Source organism: Toxorhynchites rutilus, chromosome 2, assembly GCF_029784135.1.
Source record: "Toxorhynchites rutilus septentrionalis strain SRP chromosome 2, ASM2978413v1, whole genome shotgun sequence".
Taxonomy (NCBI): domain Eukaryota; kingdom Metazoa; phylum Arthropoda; class Insecta; order Diptera; family Culicidae; genus Toxorhynchites; species Toxorhynchites rutilus.
The window spans coordinates 226,519,516-226,547,198 of NC_073745.1; the positions used below are offsets into that span (position 1 = coordinate 226,519,516).

The window sequence follows — 27,683 nt, forward strand, 5'->3', positions numbered from 1 at the left end:
GTGCCATCTGGTGTACAAATCCGATTATAAACTTAAACTGCGAATAGTTAATATTAGCAGGGACGTGGAGTTCCCAAACTCGGCGGTGCCGAGCTCTTAGTTGCAATGCTCAATTGGGTAGATTTCATTCATTCTGTCATCTAACATTTGCACTTTGCTTTTTTTTAATGTATACGTTTTCACGAAAGACAAAACATAAAAGGATCAAGAATTGATGCTCGGGGAATGTTCTTTTTTTCCGTTCAAACTTGAAATTGTGGGCACACTATCCACAGATCTGTACAGTATTGCCCCCACATCAAGCTAGCGCAGATGCTCCGGGCGGTATGAGTCAGTCCCTTTGCCTGCGTACAATGCGTAGAAAACCCTAGATGATAGAACCAAAACAAAGTTTGGCCGTGTGAGTGCAGTCAGCATGAATCCAACCAAACTTTTTCGCTAAGAGAAAGTGAATCAAATGGGAAGCAGAAGAGATGAAAAGCGGTTCTCTACCGACCGAGGTACGAAACCGGGACAGAGACCGCTATCGAGTTAGTATTTCTTTTCGTTCCGATCTGAGCAGACAATTGGGTTTTCGCGTGCACCAGGCGGGTGGTTCACAATTTAGTTTGCTTCCATTGTGATTGTTATTCGTTGTATATAAATGTGTGTGTTGGTCGAAACACAGGACTGCGAACGGTAGAAGTCAAAGGAAGATTACTGACAAAAGAGCTAGGTAAAAGCAAAAAGGGATTGATACTTGGTGATTCGTATCTCCAATGGGTCGGTGTATGTCATAACCATTTTAGCAGTACATAAGTTAACAGTCCCTATTCCGAATTCTATTGAACCGTAGGTTGTTTTGCTGTTTTTTTTTGTATCCGTTTCCAGTTACAATGTTCTGTATTCTGTGAGTTTTGTTTTTATTAAGTGTTACCCGGGCTAGAACAATATTTTACTTACTATGATACAGTACTGCTTAAAATATAACTAGAAACTGGCTTATAAAGTTTGTGAAGAAGTTTGTATAACAGACACAATTACAAGGTGAAAGTGGCTGCTGTTCACATTGGATAAAATACAAGTGTAGCACTTATCAGTATTTTGGAGGGCGATAAGGTGAGTTATTTTTTGAAAACATCTCATTGAAATGAACCTATCTTTGGGTTAATCGTAATCTCGAAGAAGAAGAAATTGAACAAGTTTACTATTCACATTCTTTGTTTTTTTTATCTTTACCCTTTCTCTCTTGTCTGTATGTTTAGTCACATATATGCTATTCTTTCATATGAGCGCACGGTTTGTCTCGTACTCACGATTCACTTTCCGTTGTTGTACACAAAACTACATTTTCCTCCGTTCGTAGCACTTTGCCAGGGATTTTCCTCTCCCTCGCATTGCATTCATCGCAGCGCACATACACACTCACACACGCATCGCATACTGATTAAGTAAATTAAACATGGCCGAGGGGAAAGCATATACACGAACGGCAGAAATAAGAGTCAGGAAAATTTCGAGACAGGGTAGATAATTGTGGGATGCGTTTAGTAGCATATGAAATGAAACCCCTCGAACTCCGGAAAATTTTGCAATCATCCTCTGGGCAAGCTATCATCTCACTGTCATTCTAAAACAATGCAAGTAGCTCGAAGAAAATGTTCAAACATAGAATAATATCACCTGTTATTTTCAATTCAGAAACACATCCTTTCTATACAATGTAATATCCTCATATCTTGAAACAGGATCGCTTCGTCTACCAATTGAATAAACTGGAAAAAAGGAAACACTGAGCAGTCATTCCAGCATGAGAATGAATGCCTTTTGAAACTTTCTTGAACCCGGTGGAACTCGGTCATATTTGAACTTTGCAACGAATGAACAGTACCAGAAACAAATGAGATATTTTTGCTCGCTATTGGATGCAGAAAGAAGGAAATGGACGATAGAAGAAAGAGTGTAAATAACAGATGGTGTGTAACATTTATCCGGTGGTGAAGTATTTTCACCAACCTTTTTTTGCTCTTTCTTTCATCTTATGTTTTATTATAACATTTTTCTTCCGAACCCCACAACTTGGGGTGTTTTCGCAGTAAAACGATAATTTCACATCAGCATAAACTGTTACGAATAAAAAGCAACCTTCGGAGTATTTTTTTTGGGTAGGCCCTAGGTAAAGAATCAGATAAGTAAAGGACTAAAGAATAGAATGGAATTGTGTTGATATAGATTCGTAATTTTCAGAAAGGAAGAACATCACGATCTGATTTTGTTTCCAAACATAAAATTAAACAATGTGCAATTTCAGATAATCTGAATAGCTACTTATATTCGTGATCAACGAGCTCGGACCTTACACTCTGTGAAATTCCGTTCATTTACGATAGATAACATTAGATCCAGATATATTCAACTGTTAAGATAGATAGAATATTAAAGCTTTGATACAAAAATTGCTCTAGTTCGTAACGCACTGAACTTCTCAAAAATCATTGAGTTGAACTAGATTGAACTAGTGACTCAATTATTACGAACAATTAAATGAGTGCATATTTTCACGGAAAATCACCTCGAATTCGGTGCTTTCCAGAATTGTATCATTTTTCCAAAGAGTCATCCTCAAAATTTTCCATTGGTAGTAAAATTCGGTAGTGGCGCATGTTTCGCATTATTGGTTGTTTATATCCTTCAGATTTTTGAAGGGAAACACGGGCCAGAATGGGTGAAGGTGCGACGCATGCGCTTCTTATCAGCCGAAGGTTCTTGAACTCTGTTGAATACCAACAGATTTAGGATTCAATGACCCCGAATATTACGTGGTTGCTGTTTTTGTTGTTATTTTGCTTGGTATAACGTTCTGTGCGCCTTGGCAGAAGAAGCAAATGTTTTTTCTGCCATCTGACGGTTACTGTTTACCGTCCCCTTCTTGCAATGAGTGTACCTTTCTTCCCTTCAAGAAGGGCCGATTTTCGCCGGTATTTGTGTCTTATGACACCCCAAACATAGTGTTGAGCAATTTAGAACTGTATATTCAAGGCTTTCGTCACGTTCTTGCGACCAGTCTTTGTAACCGGAAAAACTAATGCCCATATTTTCGTAGAAGGAAAGGGTTCTACTTTCTTGTACTTTATCCAAGCACAAGTGAAACTGAGGCATCGAATATGGCAGGTCGGAGACGATTTTAAATTTATTAGTTACTTTTTTTTTCACGATAATCGTTTGTCCCAGCTGATACTTCATTTGAAGAAATGCATTAAATTTATTCGGTTAGGGATGTGTTGTTTATTCCGCTTTGCTGTTTCGAGACGCAAAATGAAGGGACGGACAATCAGACTCATAAAAAGGAATAAAATGCGAGAATAACCAGAACGCAGCAGCAGATGGTCCCATGGAGGTTGCCGTGGAAGTGGATAGATGGATGATGATAATAGTTCTTTTCCATACAGATGCATGCCACGAACCTTTGAAAACATCTTTGCACCGTTGCCTCACTTATGCATGTGTAGTTGTTTATCAACATTTTACGTTTTACGAAGAACTGCCGTTTCTCGAACCGTATCCTTTAGTGGGCAGAATCGATCCACATAAGATGAGGAAAAACCTTTCCCCATTCTTGAGCGAGCATCAGTTTTCTATTGAAAAGAAAAAGTGTATGAAAATGTTTGAGAGTGAGAAATCAAACTTTGTAGGGGAATTCCAATCGTCGAAGTAAAACATATTTTCAGAATCTCATTTGAAATATTGGTGCTAAAATGGTTTGTGACTCGATATGAAAGAAGAATGGTAAGCATCATTGTTGTTTTAAAACATTAAAACTTCGTGAAATAATTTGAATATATACATGGTCATTTGCTATCAAGGGCAAGTATTTTTTTTCACGTTGGATGAACCTTTCTATGAAAATATTGCAAGCTATTGTTTGTTGAAGAATGCTGAGACGAACTACGAGCCTTGTACACTTGTACACGTTCGATATTAACACGATTCTTCTTATTATTTTGCTTTTCATTTATTGAAACGTGATAAATATTTTTAGAACGAGGTTTCAACACTGAACACTGACCATTCCAAGGTACCGAGTCCGGCGTCAAGCCTTGAATTGGTTTAGTAAACTTTTTTGTGATGAATGGGGATCTTCTAAGAGTGAAATTAGTCAGTTTTCGGAGTCAGTCTTACATCTTTTTCTTTAGTTTTTTTATATCCGAAATAAACTGAAAAAGGGATAAAAGTTAAATAAGTTATCGTGAAGTTTCGTTTTTTTTATTAATATGTTTTTCCATTTAATGAGAAATTATAAACTTACCTATAAACTTATTATTATAAACGAAAGATCGAACGGAATCTCAAACGAAGTCATTCTGGAATCCAAAAATTCAAGGCCATTCTGGAAGTTTAGGAATTCGAAACGAAAGGAGGCCTTCCAACTACCTTACTGCCGTTCTACGCATAGTTGCCCATGTTCCAAAATCAGCAACTGAGAAAAACGCAAAGTTTTCTAGCATATTTGTCTACCAGAAGCTTTAAGTACTTCGGTTTAACAACATATTGGGTTTTTTATAAGCAAAAAACTAATGTTCAATGAAATGTGAAAAGATCCCCTCATTTGAATCAATCAATCTTGGTTACGAGCTTACAGACTCATGGTGGGACAGTTATGCCTAGAATATCAACATGGGACAATTGAACTTGATGTTGTTTTTTGAAATACTGGGAACAAACGATAACTGTTTTTGTGTTTTTCTAAAAGATTAGGCATAAAAACATCGTTTTATGAAGAAAATTGTCAAAAAGTAACATGGGACAACTATGCGTAGAACGGCAGCTTATCCATTAATCAAAAAGAAACGGACATTAGTTTGGAGAAATGCGAGGTGTGTTGAAAACTCATTCAAAGAGCTTTTCAAACCTATTAAGATACCGAAACCGTCGAATAGTTTCGGCTCAGATGGAATTACTGCATGTGTTAAAAATATGTTTGTCCAACTTATGAAGCCACTGTTGCGTATATTCAATTTAATTATGTCCTTGGTACAAGTTTGCGTTCCAGAAGAAGGGAAGCAAAATTTATGTCAGATATTACCGTGGAATCACGCGAAATTTGTGCATGTTCGAAATTGCTTGCGATAATTGTCTCCAACGTTATATTTAACAGAACATTTCTAATTTAACAGGTCCCATTTCTACAAGCCTACAAATCATGCTTTCTAATAATATCCTTAAATAATCCTTAAATTATGCTATGCAGCACCTTTTGCAAAACGGAAACAGAAAATCCGAAATTAATAGTATTGTGGTTGTTATAGCAACCGCAGTTGAACTAATTTACACCTTCAGTTTCCAACCGAAGAACACGGCTCTGATTGCTGGAAAATATCTTTTTCCCATACGGCTTTCAATGTGTTGTACCCTAAAACCACTACTGACACAATGCATGACTTTGCGAAAATTGAATGATCGACAGGAAAATCACCAACCCCCAATAATCCTAAAAACATTTCTTTGGCTAGAAAATACAGGTATGCCCACGTCTGTATCTTCTCAGATAGCCAAGCGATTCTTCATACAGTAAAAGCATACACTTGTCAGTCAAAGCTAGTTTGGGAATGTATTCTATCCTCAAAACAACTAGGAACTTCATAAAGGAAGTTATACCTTCGTGGGAGGGATATGCAAAGTCCTGGTGCGACTATCACTTATTCCCTGAGTGATCGAACGAACTGACACTGCATACATAGCAAACTGGAGTGCACTACAATAGATCAAACTAAGTGTCGCAGTGGTACAATGTTCCTACAGAAGAAGAAGAAGAAGCTCAAAAACATTCTTAATTCACACAAAAAATGCGGCCTTGAAAAAAGTTTTTGCACAGCATTGTCGTATGTGACCCATTTCCCATTTCTAGTCACCATCCGTTTAAGAAATGGGTCGATTTCATTCCGTTTGCCCAAGGCTTCGCAGATGGGAATTCGATCCATCATGTTTTTTGGTGTTAATTGGTGTGGCACCCGAACATGAAGCTTGTATAGATTGTTAAAATGACAACAAACTATACAACAAAACGGGGTATATTTCACCCAAACCGGACAATCCGAAACATCTTGTATGAAGTTTAGAATTTCACGCGAAAATAATGGATTGTACTTTCCCCAACCTAATTTTTGAACCGCCATATTACATTGACAAACTGCTAGAAGTGGAAAAGGAGTACAACAGTAGAAATTCATAGGGGTGCTCATACACTGTTTGGCCGAAGCCAAATATTTAACTTTTTTTTGACATATAAAATTTGAACAACGTGTACTGATCAAATATACCGTTCTGAATCATATTTGGGACGCTTAAGGCATATGATGCAGAAAACAGATCTAAACTTTATGCACATGTATTATTTGGTTGATATTTTTAATAAATAAGTTCAATATGCTTTTAAGCTTTCTACTTTGGTACCTATTTGATTGAAAACATAAAAAAAATCGTCGAATAAAATGCTTTTCAAATGAAGCGAATAAAAATCAAACTTCGGAGACTAAATCAAATTGTGGACAGATTGAATTCAAATTTCGGACACTTTATTTTGTATTTTTTGGGACGAAAATTGCATTACACTTGATTATATTTTATAGTCAACTGCGAAACACTTACCAAGCAATCAAAGTAAACTGTTAATGATGATGAAAAATGATGAAACACGACAGAAATTTAAATATCGATGAAGGGGTAAATACTACGGGCTCACGCTAAACGAACGTCAAGCACAAACGATAATAAGTAGTGTTGTAAGATTTCTGCCGATTATGTTATAATTCAAATGTAGTTCTTATGTGAAATGATAGTGTAACCAAGGGATTACTCTATAGAAGAAATTGTGATATAAATTTGATAGTTATATCATCAGTGCATTAAGCTTTTCGAGATATTAGAACAAAGTAAAGAACGAAATTTGATTCAGAACGGTACACTGGATTACACTTTTTTACGCGTTTTTTTACGTGGTTTTATTTTACTTTTACTTTTTTACGTGATTTTCTTGAAATTACGCCATTTGGCACTGCCTACCGCCGCTTCATTGGGAAGAGAAAGAGAAGAAAAGAAATTTTGCAAGAGCGTGTGCGAGTGTGGCTGTGTCTTGTGATGGCATTTTCACTGAAATAATACACCCGCGCGCGGGTTTTATGCCTAAACTGAGGATACGGTCATCACTCACGAGAGAGAAACCATGCGCTTTTTCCTTCCACCGGCGAATATATAAAACGCCATTGTGCGCTAGTTGGGAGAAATCTTGGTGTGAGTGAGTAACACTTTCTTACACTCTCTTTACTCTTGGGAGTTCGAGTGTGCGAAAACCGGTGTCCAGCACTGAAGTGCGCTGATCCGCACTCTGCCACACTGAGGAGTACATTGAAGAGTACACTGGAGAGTAAACTGAAGAGTGAAATCTCATTCGACATATAATCCACACGCATGTTTCACCTCGGTTCACCACAGCGTTAAGTTTATTGGAAGCCACTTCTGTTCTTTCACATGTGTGTATACTCCGGAGCGCACAGATAAAAGCTCATAAGAGTGTACTCTCCAGTGAATTTATCCTCTACACTGTAAGAGAGTTTGTGCGCTCTCTTTCCACACTTTAGCGCGACCGAGTGTTGAGTAAAAAAACTGATCTCTCATCATTTTGCGCTCACACATATCTAGAACTATGGTGGTTAAAGACCAAAGAGGAGTAGGGGAAAAGGGGGGAATTTGGACCACCTAAGCAAATCGCCTAATATTTCGAAACCAATACGGTCTAAATAAAAAATGTCACATTGTATACTGAGCTACACTTGTTTTCTCTCAATAAATAATGTTTAATCATTATATAAAGCTTCAATCTACCAAATATACCATAAAATGAAAAAGATGATTTTTGGACATTAAAATTTGATGCGGGGTGATGTGGACCGTCTGTGGGTGATTTGGTCCAGTGTGTGTTTCATCGAAAAAAACATACTTATGTTTATGTAAAGTATTTTGGGATAATGTTACAATCAGTAACAATGTTTTGGGATCGATACCAGGTGTCTTGGCCAGATTCCGGAACCAGAAAAGTTGAATTGACACCATCTCGAATTCTGCATGAATCTTTTCACTGTTGGTCGAGCATTTTCAAACACTTTTGCTGCTTGGTAAAAGAAAATCCTACGTTGCTCTTTCAAGCTCCTCCTTCTTCCAACGTTGTCTGTCCATCCTCTTTTTGTATTTCAGCGGCATCTGGAATCAATTAGACCAAAGAAAAGTATCAAACCTGTAGGACCAATTCACCCCACAGAAACGTGTTCATGTCACGCCACATAACACGCAAAAATTAAAATGCAATTAATTTCATTTATTGTTATTAAACTTACAGTTTCGCTACATCAAATTGTTACTCTTCTGTAGGCGAACATAACTTTACTGCACAATACACGAAAAGTTTGTTTAATTAGCGGGGACAACCACGATCGGAAAACTCACATTTTTTGACGATCTAAGTGCTTGCTGTGTTCATGCTACCGTTTCCCTCTAGTTGTGAAGTTTTACCAAAGTTTTTTACTTTAGCTACACACGGTTCAACAATAGAAGGAAATGACATTATAAAAAAATCTGAGTTGAGCCGTAATTTTTGAGATAAAGGGGTGGTCCAAATCACCCCATATGACCAAATCACCCCGTGTTACCCTACTCTCGTTGAGGACGACGGAGTAGGTGGATGAATTTAAATTTCTCTTCGCAACACAGAGGACAGGACAGGTATCATTTAAAATTCGCACAAACAAAATATATTCTCACAAATCGAGTTTTTATCCGATTATCACCAAATTTTCAGGGAGTAGAAATAAACAATAAAAATTATTTCTGGCATCATTCATAAAATTTATTTCGCCTTTAAATCCGAATGCGCGAACATTGGCCTCGACCCTAGCCATCAGATTTTGCACGACCAATAATGTATTATAGACTACGTTTGTGAGTACTTTATTATGCTTCGATATAACGTTAGATTCGACACAACGTACAATTTTGAAAGTGAAATGTACGTTATATCGAAGTTTACCTGTAGTGTGGTTTCGTTCGATGAACATGTTCTGTAGTATGAGAAAAATACGATATCATTCCTAGATGGATTAAATAAATTTTTCAACATTTAACTAACATTCGAAGTGATTAAATTATTCCTCTTGCGAGCGATAAACTTTTTCGATTCGTATATTGCACTAGCTGACCCGGCAAACTTCGTCCCGCTCAAAATTTATGTTTTGTTATCAATACCTCCAAACATTCACGTTTTCTTACTTACGATCATTGGTCCAATCGCAGAACTCGTCATTATAAAATCAGATTATTTTCAGACACAATTCTCGTTCAAGATTTTTCAATTACTTGCAAATAACATGTTTCTTCGTTACATGGAGTAAATGTTCGATACACAAAATACGTTAGAATTGAGATAGCCCTAAATCGGATAATTCCTTCTTCGAGTTTTGCTCTTATCAACACATTCGGCAATCCATTTCTGTTTATAGATGAAGATATAGGAGTGCGTTTTATCCATTTCCACTTTCGAACAAAAATCAATTTCGTTGGCGCAAACAACAAATGGACCAATAACGCTTGTCACTATGTAATTATAGAACATATGGGAATTGAATTTTCCGAATTTTCCGAAAATTTTCAATTGTCATATTTGGTTGAAATATGTGTAATATTGTTATGGAACCCCTTCACCATTCCAGAAGAGGGAGGGGTGTAATACCATCATAGAAACATTTCTCGTACTCAAAAACCCTCACATCTCAATTTTTTTTTCCGTTTTCTTGATTGATTCTCGAGTTACCCGAGTCTCGAACCACTATAGAAACATTATTGCCCCTTATGTTATTATAATTCGTTGATTCTCGAGTTGTGCAGCATCCCCCCTTGTTAATTCTCGAGTTATGTTGAAATTTGTGTTTCATTTGCATGTCAGCCTAATTTTGTGTTGTTGCCGTTTGGCGAATTTGGCTGTCTGTGTTTTCCCCAGTTCCCATTCTCCTGATTTCATTTGAAGGGGTGTAAGTGACATCGTAGATTTCTCTACGTCGATTCTCTCTTTTGGTCATAACTTAGCTGCAAGAACATTCCCAGCTGTATTTGACAATGTGGAAGATGTGTCAGAATCTCATCTATCGGACTCTATAGCAAACTCAAATTGGAATGTTTTTACAGTTTAGTTATTAACTAAAGAAAAAGTTGATCAAGAGACATCGATCATATCATTTACACCCCTTTCCTTCTGAGCCCCTCATTTGATTTTGAACCCTAATTTCTCTTGCTATTTTATGTTTTGATTACTTTATGGAGGATATGCAAAAATTTGTACGATTCTGAAAGCGTTGTTTTTAAACGTACAAATAAAAATGTATGAGAAATAATCCCATTTTTTGACAAATTTCAACTCATTAAAATCAATATTATTATTATTATTATTATTCATCCTGATTAGAGAAATTTAAACTCATGCAAAGTATGAATAATATACCTTACATAAATTTCATAAAACCCAATTGCCTTGTCCATGGTTTCATTTCTCCACCTAATGCATAAATTGCGTTTTTTTGTGATTTTGATAAATATTTCGAAGTGCTTTCGAGGAATAATATTATATCGAATGTGTTGTCAATTAATACAGTTCATCTCCGCAAATTCCTTGAACTCAAGTTGTGTTTTTGTTTATAATGTTTAATAAACTTTATAATCATACTTTCTATATGGTGGTTTCTTTTTTTGAAACAGGTTATCTTGGTACTGTCAGTTTTCATGCGAAAATTAAAATTGACAGATTCTCAGCATTGTATGTATGGGCAAAATTAGCAAAATTAAATTAGTTACAAAATTACTGCCAAAGTGGATTCTGTGTTGATACCGTTTAAAGAGGAATGGAAACACCGTTAAACGTTTTTAATAGAAAAAACTACATTTTACGCTTAACTATGTAATATTATTGCATTAATATGACTGCTATTCATTCATATGTCAAGGTCATAACATATTTTTTTAAAGTAGAAATTGTGTTTGTTTCCACAAACAATGAACGAATTCCGTCGTAAAAAAACTGAAAGCTTGCTTTCAGCTGACATCAAATTAAATGAAAAATGTTCGATATACTGGTTACATTGCTCCATATTAGGATGTAACCTACTAGTTTATTATAGTGTGAGAAAAAAGCCGCTTGCATGTTTGTTTCCAAAGAGAAAGATATTTCCAGGTATATGATTGTGATCTTTAACCGTGCTCATTGCGAACAGTTGCCCCATTTACTGCGCAGAATTTTGCCTGGTTGTCGAACTTTCTTCACAGATACCGATGATCGCTATGTTTTTCCTGCATGCCAAATGTTTGGCGAGACGATGGTACACACACAAAGGTAAACCCGATCTGGAGCCAACTTGGAATTGAGGGTGGAAAAATCGAGCGATCGGAAAAGGAAAGCCGAAAACATGAAACCAAAATGTTGAGGCAGTCTCTGCATTATTTTGGTCCCTCTTTTTTTATCTTTCTGCATCGTGCGTTCTTCCTCTCGGCATGTTTCGGTTCGCAGTGCGAGTCTCAAATTTCATTTAATGCGCCTCGGAATGGTCCCGTTTTTACGCTAAGCTACTACAATTGTATGCTGTTGTAGTTTCTGTTTGAGAGGAAACCATAAACAAGAGGTAGAAGAATATGGCAGAGGAGAACCATGAAGATGATTAATGCATATGTGTGCAATCGCAATGAATGAATGCTTCCATCCACATTCATGTTTGGCTCGATTTCTCCTAGAATTGTATGTTGAAAGCAGGCAGCAGCACTGTCTTGTTGATAATATTTCGTACTTTGCTATCCTTGTAGCAATGAAATGAATTTAACAAAATGGCTCACTAGAACGAACTTATGTTGGAAAATTTATTGCAATTTCGATACTTTTGTGTGGTGAAATCATGAGTGGCCGTTACACGATCGTTTATAATGACATTATTTTATCAGAATTGCCTCAATTATGCTCGCTTATAGTTGAAATGCTGGGCAATAATGATGTGAGTCGGATTTTCTGGTCTCGGCACAACATTACTGTAAAAATTATGTCATTATTAATGTCTACTGGTAATATTATTATTGATGAACGTGTTAGGGCCACTTTAAGGTTTAAGGAAAGGAGCAGGATTATTATGTCGAAAAAAGTTGTTCGCGGTATTGAAGAAGGATATTCATTTTGCTGGGAAAATGTGGCTCCTTCACCTCAATTGAATGCATAACAGAGAAGATGTTGAAATGTTAGAAATGGGAAACAAATGAAATAGAGGATCGTAAAAATGTGCGGGTTTCCAAAATTCATTGCCTGCGTCGTTCCACCGGATCTCTTCGTATTAAATGAGAATGGTGCATCTGGATATGGGCTATTACACACAGCAGCAACCGGAAAAAGGTGTTTACCACCAGGAAGTAGTATCGTGCTACATCTGATAAATTCATGCAACACATACTATTACATATTAGGTCCTGTTTTGCTTCTTTCTTCTTTCTAGCATTGCAATGTGTAAATGTGCCACCTAAAATATATGTTCATATGATTAGTGAATGCAGAGAATTGCATTGATGCGCCACTAATACAATCAGTCCCAAGACCTATAATAGATGCTTTGCTAATTTCTTACAAAATGGTTCGCTGTTTCTTAATTTGAAAATCAATATTATAAGCTATATAACACTAACGTAAAATGAATTGAAGATGAGAGTAGCAATATGATATTTCATTAATCAGTCTGGAACATTATTTTTAACTTGTTCATAGAATTTACGAATACTCTGTACTTCGTCAGAGAGAGATATTTTTAGAAAAATACGTTTGTGAAAAGATATACGTTCCTCTGGAAAAATATATGTTAGCGCTACTTTCTTCTTATTTTTATTCTTATGAGTTAACGGCGCAATGACTCTTTCTGACTTGAGTTGGTTTGTTGGATTCAAATGGTACATCTGTTCAAAAGTAATGAATTTAAATGGGTATATGGGGGGTCTTCGTAGCCCTATTGGTTGCGCGTTCGCTTACTAAGTGATCGATCGTGAGTTCAAAACTCAGGGTCCCCAATTGACCATCTTTGTGTTGCTATATAATAACTACATTCACGCAACAATCACCAGCGATGCAGACCAATCCACGGTCGAATGAAGATCGATTCATCCACACAACTGCCTTGCTCTGCAAGAAAGATCGGGCTGTTGCGCTATGAATAACACAACAACGATCATATCAACTGTCTCCGCTGTCCGGTGGTCTAACTGAACAATGGAAGAACAGAATGAATACGTTTTGGAATTTTGTAAATTCAAAACAAAACGAGAGTGGTCTGCCAATCTTCTTATCCCAGAATTAAAAAGTTGCAAACACTAGTTTGAAGAATGGTTAGCTTTTCGCTGGATTCTTCCGCCCTGTTTTTGAAGTTACATCGCGACTTGACTCCACTCTAAATTACGTGGTTGAGCTGGATACGTTCGAGGTCTCATCTAAAGGGTTCGTTGGAGCTGTAAAGAAAGACATTCACCCGAATCACAAATACCTGAATGTAACAAATACCCGAATGTAACTGGTACCAGAATGGAACATCTACCTGAATGAACATTCACCCGAATGCGAAATTTATCCGAATGCAACAAATACCCGAATGCCACATATACCCGAATGCGACATTTACCCGAATGCAATATTTTCCCGAAAGTAGATGGTGCGTTAGAAGGAGACAAAAAACAATATTATAACACGACGAGATTTTAGAGCATTTACGAGAAACGTGGTCACTTGAATACCATCTATATAGATAGAACGTTTAACGCCACCACAACGCACCTTTTTATGTTTATTTTTTCGTAATGAAATTTATTCTGAGGCCAATGTAATGGGGATAAAGTTTCCATTCAGCGTGGATAAGGAATCGAGGTAGGCCCAAGCCAACGAAGTGATGCAATCCAATTCGGGCACTGACCCGCTGACCGCAAGCGTCGGACGACATACGTTTGCCTGGTGCATTACATTTGCCCGGTAAATTTCTGCAATTAAATATAAAGATATATCTCAAAGAAAAATCAACCGGGCAAACGTGATGCACCAGGTAATCGTCCTAACTAAATGATCGTCTCCTATGTTTCAATCTAACCGGGCAATCATTGGAACAAAGGTTTGCTTGCGAGAGGCCGCCGCTTCCGACGGCGGGTCGGCGACTGACTCGGATTGCTCCACCTTGGCGGCTTGGGGCCGCCTCGGTTACTTATCCTCGATAAATGGGGATTTCGCCCCCATTACATTGACCTAAAAATAGATTTCATCACGAAATAATAAATTAATGATAAGCATTGCGCTGCGATGGCGTAAATACGTAAGAACCATTTTTTTCTTAACAATTATTTTCACGCTTTCATGGCATTTATGCTTTATATTTTGTTAAAATTACCTGCTTAATTTTGGAAATATTCCATAGCCCGTGCTCAGTGTTTTTGCGGGGAGTGTTCCTTTATTACTTCAATATGAAGAAAAAACAGCGGAAAGTCATCGTATTTAGGTGAAAGTTTCTGGTGACTTTGCTCCAACTAAGCGAACGTGTCAGACGTGGTTTGCACGGTTTAAAGGGGGTAATTTTGGCTTGGAAGACGAATAATGTTCCGGACCGCCAAAAAAGCTTGAAGATGAAGAATTGGAGGCTATACTCGATCAAGATCCGTCAGAAACGCAACAAGAACTTGCATATACACTTGGAGTAGCTCAGCAAATCATATAACCATATCCAATAGATTAAAAGCAATGGGAATGATCCGAAAGATGGGACATTGGGTGTCGTATGAATTGAAGCCACGAGACGTCGCACGGCTTTTTTTTTCACGTGCGAACAACTGCTCCAACGGCGTAAAAGAAATGGTTTTTTTTTGCATCGAATCGTTACTGGAGATGAAAAGTGGGTCCATTACGACAATCCTAAAAGTCGGGCAGCGTATGGATACCCTGGCCATGCATCGATGGCCGCGCGGAATATTCACGGCCAGAAGGTTATGCTGTCTATTTGGTGAGACATACTTGGAAACGCTGAAATGGGAGGTCCTATCTCACCCTCTGTATTCTCCAGACATTGCACATTACTACCTTTTACCTACCATTTTCGATCGATGCAACATGGCCTGGTTGACCAGCACTCCAATTTTGATGAAATCAAAAATTGGATCAATTCGTGGTTAGCCGACAAACCGTCCAATTATTTCCGCAAAGGGATCCGTGAATTTCCAGGAAGATGGGAAAAAGTTGTGACTAGCGATGGGCAATACTTTGAATATCAAATTTGTAACCATTTTTGCAGAATAAAGCATTAATTTTTGGAAAAAAAACAAGAAACTTACTGATAATCCTATTAAGTTTTTTAAAATATTTAAAGCTTTGTTCATAACAACATACATTTGTCACTTTAAATTGGAGAGTCGCTGGTGAGAGTTTAAAAAAAATTAAAAATGAAGTCTGAATCATAAACTTATGATTTACGTATTTCCGTTGATGTTATTTTCTTCTTATTTTCTGTTTTTAATAATAAGTATATCCTAATCTTTTCTAACATTTCAGAGCCGCTATGGCACTGTTATCGAATGGTGCTCCACCGATGCAGATGACTCCACAGTCCGGTTCTTCAGGACAGTCCAGCAATGAGAGTAATGCAGATTACGAATCGAATGATCATATTTTTCTCTCGAACCTACTCAGTTCTCTGCCACGTTTCGATGCTCCAGCTAAGATTGGAACCATGCCCAATGGCGGTCAACAAAGGTATTTTCAGAACAGATGATCGTTTTACATGAATTTGAAGCTAATATTTGTTTTCCATTTTCTTCCAGTACGAGTTCGTTCGTTGCCAATCCTACGCTAGAGAGAGGTGGTGCAGGCATTTCGGAAGACCTTACGTACTCGAACGCTCTGGGTGCAATTGGGAGTGGAAGTGCTCCAAATAGTGAAATTCTCGGTGCAATAGGGGCACAACTGACTCCAAGTGCATCACCGCAAACTAACTCATCCGGAAGTCCTCACTGCACGTCTTCGTTGGGTGCGGTTTGTGGGCGTTGTAACAGCCAAGCTATCTGTCGTTGTTTAGATTGTAACGATGTGCTTTGTCAAGAGTGTACTCATAAACATAGTAGAACATCTTTCTCTAGAGATCACTGTGTCATCTCTATTCACGCAATCTCATCGATTGGGTCCGTCAATGGTGCTAATTATAACCCTATGGGAAATGAGCCGTTCTGTGATATTCACGGTGAAGCATTACGCTATTTGTGCGAGACATGTAGAAAAATTGTTTGTCAAGAATGTACCTTTTGGGACCATAAGGATCATTCGTGTATTCCAGTAGCTAACATAATGCATGGAGCAAAGGAAAAGATTTTATCTATCATCGAAAGCGGAAAGTTGGGCACTAAATACATTAAAGCTAGTATTGATCTCGCTCTCAAGTACTCACAAGCAGTTGAAAGAGATGCATTGGACGCATCGGGTAAAATTCGTAAATCTATGAGACATTTTATTCAAGCCGCTGAAGATCGTGAAAGGACTCTTTTAGAACGGGTCGATAAATTTCGCCAGCAGAAACTTAATTCTCTTGCGGATCAAATGGCTGGACTGCGATCAGCACTAGCTGGCTTGGCTAGCACCTCTGATATGCTGTCCAAAGCGCTAGAAAGTGTTGGTTCCATGAATAACATGGATATAGCACGAACATTAACAACTGGCGAAAGTCAAATTGAACAATATGCTGCTATGTTCAAGAACTTGCAGCCGAAGGAAGAGTTCATCACATTTGTCACGCCGAATTTTGATCTCGTTCATGATATCCGTATGCAGGGCGATGTGATATTTATGAATCAACGCAGTAATTCGGTATCGAATGGTCCTAATGCATACATTCAACCACCTTGTGGGAATATACTTACTCGTCGCCCAATCATACGAAACATAGTTCCATTTCAACAGCAACGTAACAATTTAGCCTCATGTTGGGAGCATATGCCGTCATCAAGAAATGAGCGCAGCACTTCGCCAATTACGACAGCTCCGATTCCTGGAATGCCAATATTAGGGCAAAGTGTGCCCGGATGTCCGACCCATGTGTCTGCCCGACCTTCTGTCGGGCTTAGTGTAACGTTCGGATACGATGGACATAATGATGGTCAGGTTTCTCGTCCATGGGGTATTGCTGTAGATAAAGATGGTCACATTATAGTGGCTGACCGTCGCAACAACAGAGTTCAAGTGTTTTATCCGAACGGTGCATACAAATTGAAATTCGGTTCAAAAGGAACTGCAAACGGACAGTTTGATCTCCCGGCTGGCATATGCACCGACGCACAGAACCGTATAATTGTGGTTGATAAGGATAACCACCGCGTGCAGGTCTTTTCGCCTAACGGAATGTTTCTGCTGAAGTTTGGTACTTACGGGAAGGATTGTGGACAGTTTCAATATCCGTGGGACGTAGCTGTCAATATTAGGGGGGAAATGTTAGTTACGGATTCAAGAAATCATCGCATTCAACTTTTCAGTTCAGAAGGACAATTTATTTCACGCTTCAGCTTTGACGGTGTTCACCATAATCGTTATTTGAAGGGTCTTACCACACCGCGTGGTATATGCTTTACGCCCCAAGGCGACATCATAGTGACGGACTTTGAAAATCATCGTCTGTTGCTCGTTGACGCGTCTATGACAAAGGTATATAGATATATTTGCAATTCGTTCTCGCAAGAGTTCATGATAATGTGTCTATTCCTAGATTATCGCCCATAAAGGCCACGAAGGATCTGCAGTGCATGAATTTAGTCGTCCGTCAGGAGTGTGCTGCGATGATGATGGCCGGGTCATTGTAGCTGACTCCAAGAATCAGAGAGTCATGGTTTACTCTCCTCTACTAGATTTCCTCTGGGCAGTAAGTATTTATTTGTATTCATTTGTTTCTTATTTTCTGAGAAAAACAAAAAAATCTTTGATTTATGATATCTGTAGATACCAGTGTATTTGTATTTTAGGGAAAATGTTTAGAAAAAAAAACTCGCAGTTCAATCAAAACAATATTTTATTATCTTCCGCTTCTAAAGGTAGCCGGACACTGTTTGTCCGGAAGTCAAATATTTGACACTTCTTGAAAGATAAACCCCTTTATTCCGCGCGGCGAATGACGGAAGGTAGCAAAGTTCCATGCTCCATCTTCCATGAGGAAGCCACCTTACTTTTCAACACCTTTCAACGCCATTCACCCACGGGATCAACGTGACTTGAGCCATCTTCGTCGCGCAGAATAAAGGGGAATGTTTCGTTTGAAATTTGTACAAACATTATGTTGTTTGCCACTCTTCAATTATCATCAGTGGCAAACAATGGCAAACAACAAACATCGAACATGGGAAAAATTCGACTGAATATATAAAGTAACCTAGTCATGTACCGACAGGTTCGAAGAACGGACCGAAAAAATATTTTAGGCATCCAATAACTGACTATTTGCTTGTCATGTTTTGTGTCGAATATATTTGAGCAGTACACGTTGATCAAATTTTATCTGTCAAAAACAATCAAATATTTGGCTTCAGTCAAACAGTGTATGAGCACCCTAAGAGCATTTCCTTTCCCTTATCCGTTCTCGCTCAAACAGAATACAAAGCTTAACACATTAAGGACCGCACGTTTTGGGGCGTCGACTTTTTTTGGGGGTCGACGAGGTCTAAAAATCGACCCCTATTAATTACAACAAGTTCTCGTTTGAAACATTCAAGATACTGTATAAGTTGTTGAACCTTCTTGTTATAAGAATGGCTAATATTTTAGTAGAAAATATTATTGTTGTAGTTTGTATTAATAATTACAATATTATTGTTGAGAAAATGATGTCAAATTTACTCACTTAACAACCAACCGCAATGTTTTTGAATTGGTAGGTATTTTGTATGAATGAGATGAAGATAATATTTTTAAAATAATTTGGTTATTGGTAGACTGACCAAATAGTTCAGGAATAAAAACGGAACACGTAGGCCCAAAAAATCGAAAACTCATATTTTTTATGAAGAATTTGTATTCAGCAAATAAACCGACAATAAAACCAATCAATCAAACATTCTTAGATGCATGTGATGTTTTAAATGAAATCTTAGGGCAAGTATCTAATACAATATAATACTGTTATGTTTCTCTTAGACTAGCCTTCCATTTTTCAATGTACTCCAACGCAGTATCGTAAAAATTTTCCATGATTTTAAGACATGTTGCCTCCTATATTTCACCTAAATCAACTATTTTTGACGTAGGGCTACCTTCTTCTAAATCAGAAAATCTTACCAAATCAGAAAACTTGTTACGATTTTATGAAATAGTTTCAAAGTTGATAACTATTTTTGTTGCGAAATGAGTTGGAAATTCTCGGAGAATTTTTTGATAATTTATACATTACGATTCTCTAATCCTTAAATGGTTTGAATTATTAAAAATTGGAATATTCTATTCCGAGGAATGGGTGTAGCCGTGAGGTATAATTAGGCGTGCGTAAATCGCTCGCTAGAAATGTAAATGCAACTTTCTTTTGTACGGACACTGTGGAGAGAAGAGATATTGCAAATTAACTCCATCCGTTTTTAATTTTTTAGATTCAAATAAGCCGTTTGCGATTTCTAATACTTAGTCTGGCTCTAACTAGCGATCATTCAGCAGTCTCACCTAACGTTGATGTAACCCACAACGGGTTTGCTCGATACAAACTTCAAAAGCAAAATCGTTCCGCTGAATCGGTCTCAGATGCTCAAACAGTTCCAAATCTTTATACTGTAACCTTTGGAGAGTGTAAATATAATACATTGGGTTTCTTTGGATTGGCAGCCACCAAATACAGAAAGACTGTCAGACCGTCTCAATGACTGCTCAATTGTAACTAATACTCGTTACACATTTTCAGGTGATCTCCAACTCCTATGCATTTCAATTGTGCCGCCAGAATTGCGCTTTTTGTATCAATCATATAGTTTAAACTCGTTCTAATTGCTTTACGAATCCGGGACCGGTTCTGAGCGAGAAATGTCACAATGTCTCTTTGTTTCTCAATCACTGATAGTTTTGATAAAAAGGCGGATCTAACGAACCCCTAATGTTCAATCGACTAAACTATTGCAGTGATTAAAAATGAAATCACAGGACAGCATGGTACCGGTCTTTCTACCCCCTCTGCAGCTGAAATGGTAAACAAGCGTAATCCGTAGTCTTGCATCAACAATGTAATATTTTCTTGTACACAACCCTCTATATTTTTTAAGAATACTTTGGACTTCACTGGTTGAAAATACTTGATCTCTTTTATGTTGAGGAATTCTAATAAAATCATCAGAATTAACAGCAACATTAGAGGCAGATACATCGTCTCTTTCAACAAGGCGGATAAATGTTCGAAAGATCACTAACTAATAGTAGTACAACAGGACATTATTTTAAATATTTTTTATCTATGCTCAAAATACGGTACAAATTGATAAAAAGACGGGACAATTCAAAATGGTCGAAAAAACGGTACTTTTGGCCAGCCTAGCTATAGGGGTCGATGGTATCACCTCATTCTGGAAAAGGGGTCCCTTGGCCAACATAGTTTGAGAATCCCTGATATAGATGAAAGATATAGGAGAACGTTATTTCACCTAAAAATCCATTTTCACTTTCGAAAAAAGAATAATTTCGATAGCGCAAATATCGAATGGACCGACAACGATTATCACGGTGTAATTGTAATATTAGGCTGTCAAAAAAGTCCTGCGGTATTTTTTTTGAATTTTCATTTGTTCATAAAATTAGTTACAATCATCTGTTTTAAGTCAAATATGCGCTGTTTTGTTCGATGACTTGTCCCAACGAGATGCCAACTTCATAATACCCCTGTTATAGAAGCTCGCTTCCTTATTGGCAAAAAACTCGGATAGCCAATTTTCACAGGCCTCTTTTGTGGCTAACTTCTGACTACCTATCTCGTTCGCCATGGACAAAAACAGGTGGTAGTCACTTGGTGCAAGGTCCGGACTATACGGCGGATGCAAAAGAACCTCCCATCCGAGCTCCCGGAGCTTCTGGCGCGTCACCAAAGAAGTGTGTGGCCTGGCGTTGTCCTGATGGAAGACAATGCGGCCTCTGTTTATCAAAGATGGCCTCTTCTTCATGAGTGCTACCTTCAAGCGGTCCAGTTGTTGGCAGTACAGGTCCGAATTGAGCGTTTCGCCATAGGGAAGCAGCTCATAATAGATTATTCCTTGACAATCCCACCAAACACACAGCAGAACCTTCCTGGCCGTTAATGAGGGCTTGGCCACCGTCTGAGCCGCTTCAGCGGGCTTCGACCACGACCGTTTGCGCTTCACGTTGTCGAAAGTGATCCACTTTTCATTGTCAGTCACCATCCGCTTCAGAAACCGGTCGATTTTGTTGCGATTCAGCAGCGATTCACATGCGTCGATCAGTCAAAGATGTTTTTTTTGCGTCAACGTGTGTGGCACCCATACATCGAGCTTCTTTGTGAATCCAAGCTTCTTCAAATGGTTAAAAACGGTTTGATGACTTATCCCCAGCTCTTGGTCGATGCTACGGCTGCTACTATGCTGGTCTTTCTCGGCTAATTCAGCGATTTTGTCGCAATTTTCGACGACAGGCCTTCCGAAGCGTGGCGCATCTTCGACGACCTCAACACCAGAACGAAAACGTTGAAACCATCGTTGTGCGGTGGAAATGGAAACTGTATCGGGTCCATAAACTGCACAAATTTTATTGGCAGCTTGAGATGCATTTTTGCCTTTGTCATAGTAGTACTGTAAAATATGTCGGATTTTCTCTTTATTTTGCTCCATATTTGCGACACTATAACTCACGAACGACTTAACCAAACAAAACACTGTCAAGGACTATTATAGACTATTATATATATTATAGCGCGCAAAAATACCTTTCCAACAAGCTATCATATGCCTCGATACAATGAATACAACTAGAACTACGCGCTTACAACGACACCTCGCGGAAATACTGCAGGATTTTTTTGACAGCCTAGTATATGTGGGAATTTAATTTTGCGGATTTTCCCATTTTTCTGCAGTTTTTCGAAAAATTTTCGATTTTTCTCTCCATAACATTGATTTATGGGCAGAGACGAATACAACAAACTAAATAAAGACGGTTCAAATTGGACGATTCCTCGGGTTCCGTGCTTAGCAACGCATTTGGCGATCTTTTTTTTAAATTTATATAGAGCAATTCCAAATGTAATCGACAAATGATTGTGCACCCGTGGCCGAGTAGTTAGCGTCTCACATTATCATGCCGGATGTTCGGGTTCAATTCCCGTTCTGGCCGGGGGATTTTTCGTCAGAGAAATTTCCTTCGACTCACACTGTGCTCAAGCGTATTCTAGAGCTTGCCCCTCGGAATACATTCAAGGTGTGTTATTTGGCTTAAGAAATCTCAACTAAATATTAATGAATGACGCTAGTTAATGCATATGTTGAGACGGCAAATAATCCACAGGGAACGTTAGCGCCAGTCAAGAAGAAGAAGAAGAATCGACAAATGACAAAACATGAGTATTTTTGATTCGAATGAAAGTTCGTATTCCGTTTGGGTTGGAGTAAATATGAGTTTTCCGCAGCATTTGCAAATTTTTTAAAAAAAATTCACGTTTTAACATCAATACTCTATAACTCTTTCTAAGACGGTATTTGGATACAACTCATAGTTCTTGAGATATAAATTATCAAAGATTTCTCTTACTAAAATCGATACGCCCTTTTCAAAGGTTACACTTAAGTAAAAAAAAAAAATGCTGTGGAAAACTCGATTTTCCTCCAACCCAAACGGAATACAAACTTTCGTTCGAATCGAAAATACAAGTTTTTAAAATTGGCATTTTTAGTTCGATTTCACCTGGTAAACTTCGTCCCGCTCAAAATGGATTTTTTTAGTAATATTTTCAAACATTCACGTTTTTTTGACCAAGCTAACGTTCATTAGTCCAATCGCCGAACTATTCATTAATTGATCTTCTAATTGACCCTTTACAATTTTCTTTAACTATAAATTTCCTTGTACTTTTACCAAAACTGGTCATTATAATAAAAAAATGTTTTCAGACACAATTCACAGACAAAGTTTTTTCAATCACTTGCATATAACATGGTGTTCTTTAACATGGAATACATGTTTGATACAGAAAATATAATAAAATAATGACAACTCAAATTGGACTATTCCGTTCCTTCCTCGAATTTTGCGCTTTCCCTTTTGGTTGATTAGTTCTCAGGATATGCAGATATTTGTATTTCATTTGGATGACAAAAACAAACTAGACAGGGGGTAGGAGCAGTGGCGTCGTCTGGAGGGTGGGGACCGTCCCCGGGTACATGATTGTAGGGGTTCAAAAAGACCCTCAAATTCACAAATACTTCATCATTCGGCATATGTCATACACAAATAGCGAGAGGGAGGGTGTGCAACCAGACACTTGCGCCCCGGATGCGAAAGCTCCACTCGACGTCACTGGGTAGGAGTCTCGAGCCACCATAGAAACATTTATTGCCCCCTAAATCTTTCACTTGCCAAATTTAGTTCCATTTGCTTAATTAGTTCTCGAGTATTCATCCCCAATAAAAACATTCCGTGCCCCCTAAAACCTCCACATTCCTAATTTGGTTCAGTTTGATTGGTTAGTTTTCGAGTTATGAAGACATTTGTGATTTATTTGTATGACAGCTTCTCTTAGAGAGGGGGAGGAGTGTCGTATCACAATAAAATTATTTCGTGACCCTTATGGCGGGTTTACATTAGGGAGATCTATAGCTATAGATGGATTTATTCACGTGAAAATAGGTGTAAACAGGTGAGGATAAATATGATACACTTATTCGAGGTATATATAACTTGAATAAATTCAGCATATGTAAACCCTTGTGAATTTCTCACTGTTGAGAAATCACTAAAGTTGGATGCAGTTCTACTTCAGGTGAATAAATTCACCTAAGATATGAGTATATTCATTATAGAAGTTCACGCTAGTGTAAACGGTTGATATGATTTCTATAAATCTCATCATATTTCTTCACTTGAATATATCACTAGTCCAAACCCACCCTTAAACCTCCACATCCCAAATTTTGTTCCGTTAGCTTGATTAGTTCTCGAGTTATGCATAAATTTGTGTTTCATTTGTATGGTAGACCCCCCTCCCCTGAGAGAGTGAGGAGGGGTCTCGAACTATCATAAAAACCTTCCCCGGCCCCAAAAACCCTACATACAAATTTTCATGCCGATCGGTTCAATAATTTCCAAGTCCATAAGAATCAGACAGAAAGACAGACAGAAATCCATTTTTATTTACAGTAGAAACCCGATTATCCGCGGAATAGTCTGGCAATCTCACCACGGATAATCTGCTCTCGGGTAATCGGGGTTCTACTGTAAAAAGATGACAGTTTTGAATTCATACTTAATTTATGTTAAAACTTTCAGGTCGACATTCGTCCTTCAACCAATAGTCCGCTGGCTATTCCAACGGATGAAAAGGACCGCCCCAGTGACGTTACGTTACTCCCTGACGGTCGTCTTGTTGTAATGGTCGAGACATCGCCGGATGCTCGTGATCAATGTAGTCCTCAGAAGACTTTCATTCAAGTTTACTAGAGAAATACTTGTGTTTTATGTATACTGTTTTATAGTTTTCCTTGACGCTTGCTTATGTTCGTATTCGAACGAGATTGTTTTCATTTTAATCTGTTTCATATATTAACTAGAGAAAATTTACACGACACATGAACATTGCTACCTCCTGCAGAAGTGTAACTTTTTTCGTAGAATATTTTACAAACTGAAATTGTAAGCTGAAAAAGGAAATTTAGGCTGAACAACTTGAGTACAAGCATACGAGCAATGGTGAGTAAATTGTAGTACAAGTTAGGATAAAATGTTGTGGCGAATTATGGCATGGAGAAGTTTATGGTACATGCAGTAATGCATCAAAATCATGGCAAATTATCCTGACAAGCATATGAAGGTTCGCATACCTTCCGAAAAAAAGAAAAAGACTAAGCTCAAAAGACTGATAAGGCAATATAACGTGGTTTTATTATCTAAGCAAATTTTTCTTGTTTTATCTCAATTTTCTTACAGTTGTTTCTGTTCCAAAATTCCTAAATCTATAAACAAGGTACCAGTTTCAAAGAGACAACAATTGATTTATAGCAATCTCTATTTTTGAATACATCATTTCCAAGAAACAGGAATTCATTTGCGTGGAATGCACGAATTTAAATTTAATTTTAAAGTTACTCAGTAGATTTTAGATCTTTGTTTTGGAAAGTCAAAAGCATGATGCCGTTCACATGAATTGTATGTTTTGTAGCGAGTGAACTCAAAAATGATGATTCAAGTATTATGTGAAGCAGTGTGGTGATGTAATTTGAAAATTGAATTACCAGAAATTTTTACCAAGTAAAACATCCTAAAAACACATGTATAAGAAAATGTTTCAGTCAAAATTCAAACAATATTTTTTAGGTTCGTGAGCATTATAAATGACCAGTTTTCGATTATATCTCAGATGAATCGATCTAAGATAGTACGAGGATAATCCTCACCAACAAAAGCATCAACACTTTAAAAAAATGGCGAAGCAAAATACAAAAAAAAAGATACAGTAGAGTAGAAATGAGGATGTACAACCGGAAGAAACAAACAAAGGCGTTTTAGAAAAACCGCCCTGTACTTGTGATTGTGTACGCGAAACAAAGTGGAGCAGACAGTTTAAATAAAATAAAACACGCTTACCATAAGCGACATTGGTCATGGATCTAGTGCCAGTAAACTGTAGGAGTGACCAGTTTCTTTTAAAGGAAGGATAGTATTTCGATTTATAATCGATTTGAAGGCTGCACGAAGATTGATTTAGAACGAATCCAATTCGCTAAAAAAATCAAACATGCAAGTGTTGCCATAAAACTCAAAGAAGGAAGACATTTAATGGAAATAATATATCAAAGAAAATAAGCAACGTTTTTACTACATAACAGTGAAAATTGAAGGGGAATAAAAATAGCAGAATTCATAATTCAACAACAAAAAAGAAAGAGAAAAAGTCCAGTAAGTTCCTCTAATTGAATGAAAACGGTGAAATTTCTGTCAAAGCCAGATGGCCCAAGATTTTTACGGTTATTATTTAGAGCAAAAACAAACAATACATTATTTCTTGGCTTAAATTATATTCGACTTGAAAATCACTATGATAACTACTATTCGGCATGCTTATTCAAAATATATGTGTTGTCGTGTTATGGATGTATTTTTTTTTTTCTAAATTTCTATGCTATACGCAGATCTATTATATTAAGCAAATCCAGTTCAATTAAGAGCAAACGAAAAATATTGTGTGTATTGAAAAAAGCTTTCTACTAATAAATAAGATATTGCTTGTACGAGTCGATCAGCAGATTTTGACAAAAATAACTGAAAATGCAATTGAAATGCAATTTAGGATAAGTATATTCAACGAGCATTTTTATGAAAATATATTACGGAAAACTGAGCAAAACACAAGTTAACCAAAACAAATGAAACATACAATATTAGTTTTAAGCTGACTGATCGAAACCAGTAAGACTGAGCTGTTCGACTGAGGATAGAGACGGATGATACAAAAGTAAATGAAATATACCCTCGTTTTCTAGCGTCAAATATTTAGACAAATTGAATGTTGATCTGAGTTTGATGAGGATGGCGTTTTGAAAATGGGACACAAACATAGCACACACGAGAAGCAATACTGAATTTAAAATAACAAATATAAAGATAAATTTACAGTCGATACTCGTCCAACAGGCAAACCGATTGAATATCCGCATCCTCACCGAAATAAACATTACCCACCCAAAGAGAACAAAAACAAAAATAAGTCGTAACTTATAGTATATAAACCACTCGAAACAGTTTCACCTAAATACAAGTTCCTGTACGGACTAAAAGAACGGCTAATGTATTCGTGCTACTGCTTTATTTTAAATGTTTTGTACAGCGAGATCCCAACTCTCGGGATCTTCGCTTTACTCTCGAAACGCCCGAATGTGTTCAGCGAGATATCTACAAATATACACATAATAATTTTAGATAATTTAGAACAATTTTACACAACAATGAAATGCATGATGCTAAAATATATACATACATATATGAGAAAAAAACACGAAAGTACAACATTCTTTTTATTGTCAATGATTCTAAATACCTGCAGAGATGAGTGATGATAACATATATAGTGAATTATAACGATCAAAGTTATTCTAAATAATTGCTAATAGTTACCATAAGACAAGGAAAATAACAAAAACTATTTTAAATATACAAGAACAGGCGAAATAGCAATGTTTAGACGAAAAGTAACTGTCTCACTATAAAGGCATGCGAAGAATATCCCTGCATTAATAAATATTTTATAACTTAAAACTACACGAGTTTCTATTAAATGAAAGAAAACAATTCACTGTAGTTATACGGGTCGGTTGATTAAGCAATTTAATCGGTTGATTTTTCCCAAACAGTTCTCCACGTAAAAAATGGGTGGGTTATGGGCCTTATTCCAGGAAACGAGACG

General features: G+C 37.4%; 1 protein-coding gene across 3 annotated transcripts; it reads left to right on the top strand.

Moving 5' to 3' along the window:
- The first annotated feature begins 413 nt into the window (after positions 1-413).
- LOC129768200 (protein wech) lies at positions 414-27,535 on the top strand. 3 transcript variants are annotated; one of them, XR_008741648.1, is made up of 6 exons: positions 414-1,098; positions 15,614-15,814; positions 15,883-17,749; positions 17,811-17,963; positions 24,554-24,973; positions 25,211-27,535. XR_008741648.1 is itself a non-coding variant. In XM_055769676.1 (6 exons), exons 3-6 carry the CDS (start codon positions 15,621-15,623, stop codon positions 24,722-24,724), a joined length of 2,385 nt encoding a protein of 794 aa, XP_055625651.1. In that variant the 5' UTR covers positions 414-715; positions 871-1,098; positions 15,614-15,620; the 3' UTR covers positions 24,725-27,535. The 3 variants fall into 3 exon arrangements, 2 of the variants coding, with proteins under 2 accessions (XP_055625651.1, XP_055625650.1); XM_055769676.1 differs by having other exon boundaries at positions 414-715; positions 871-1,098; positions 24,554-27,535; XM_055769675.1 differs by having other exon boundaries at positions 24,554-27,535.
- The last annotated feature ends 148 nt before the right edge of the window (positions 27,536-27,683 follow it).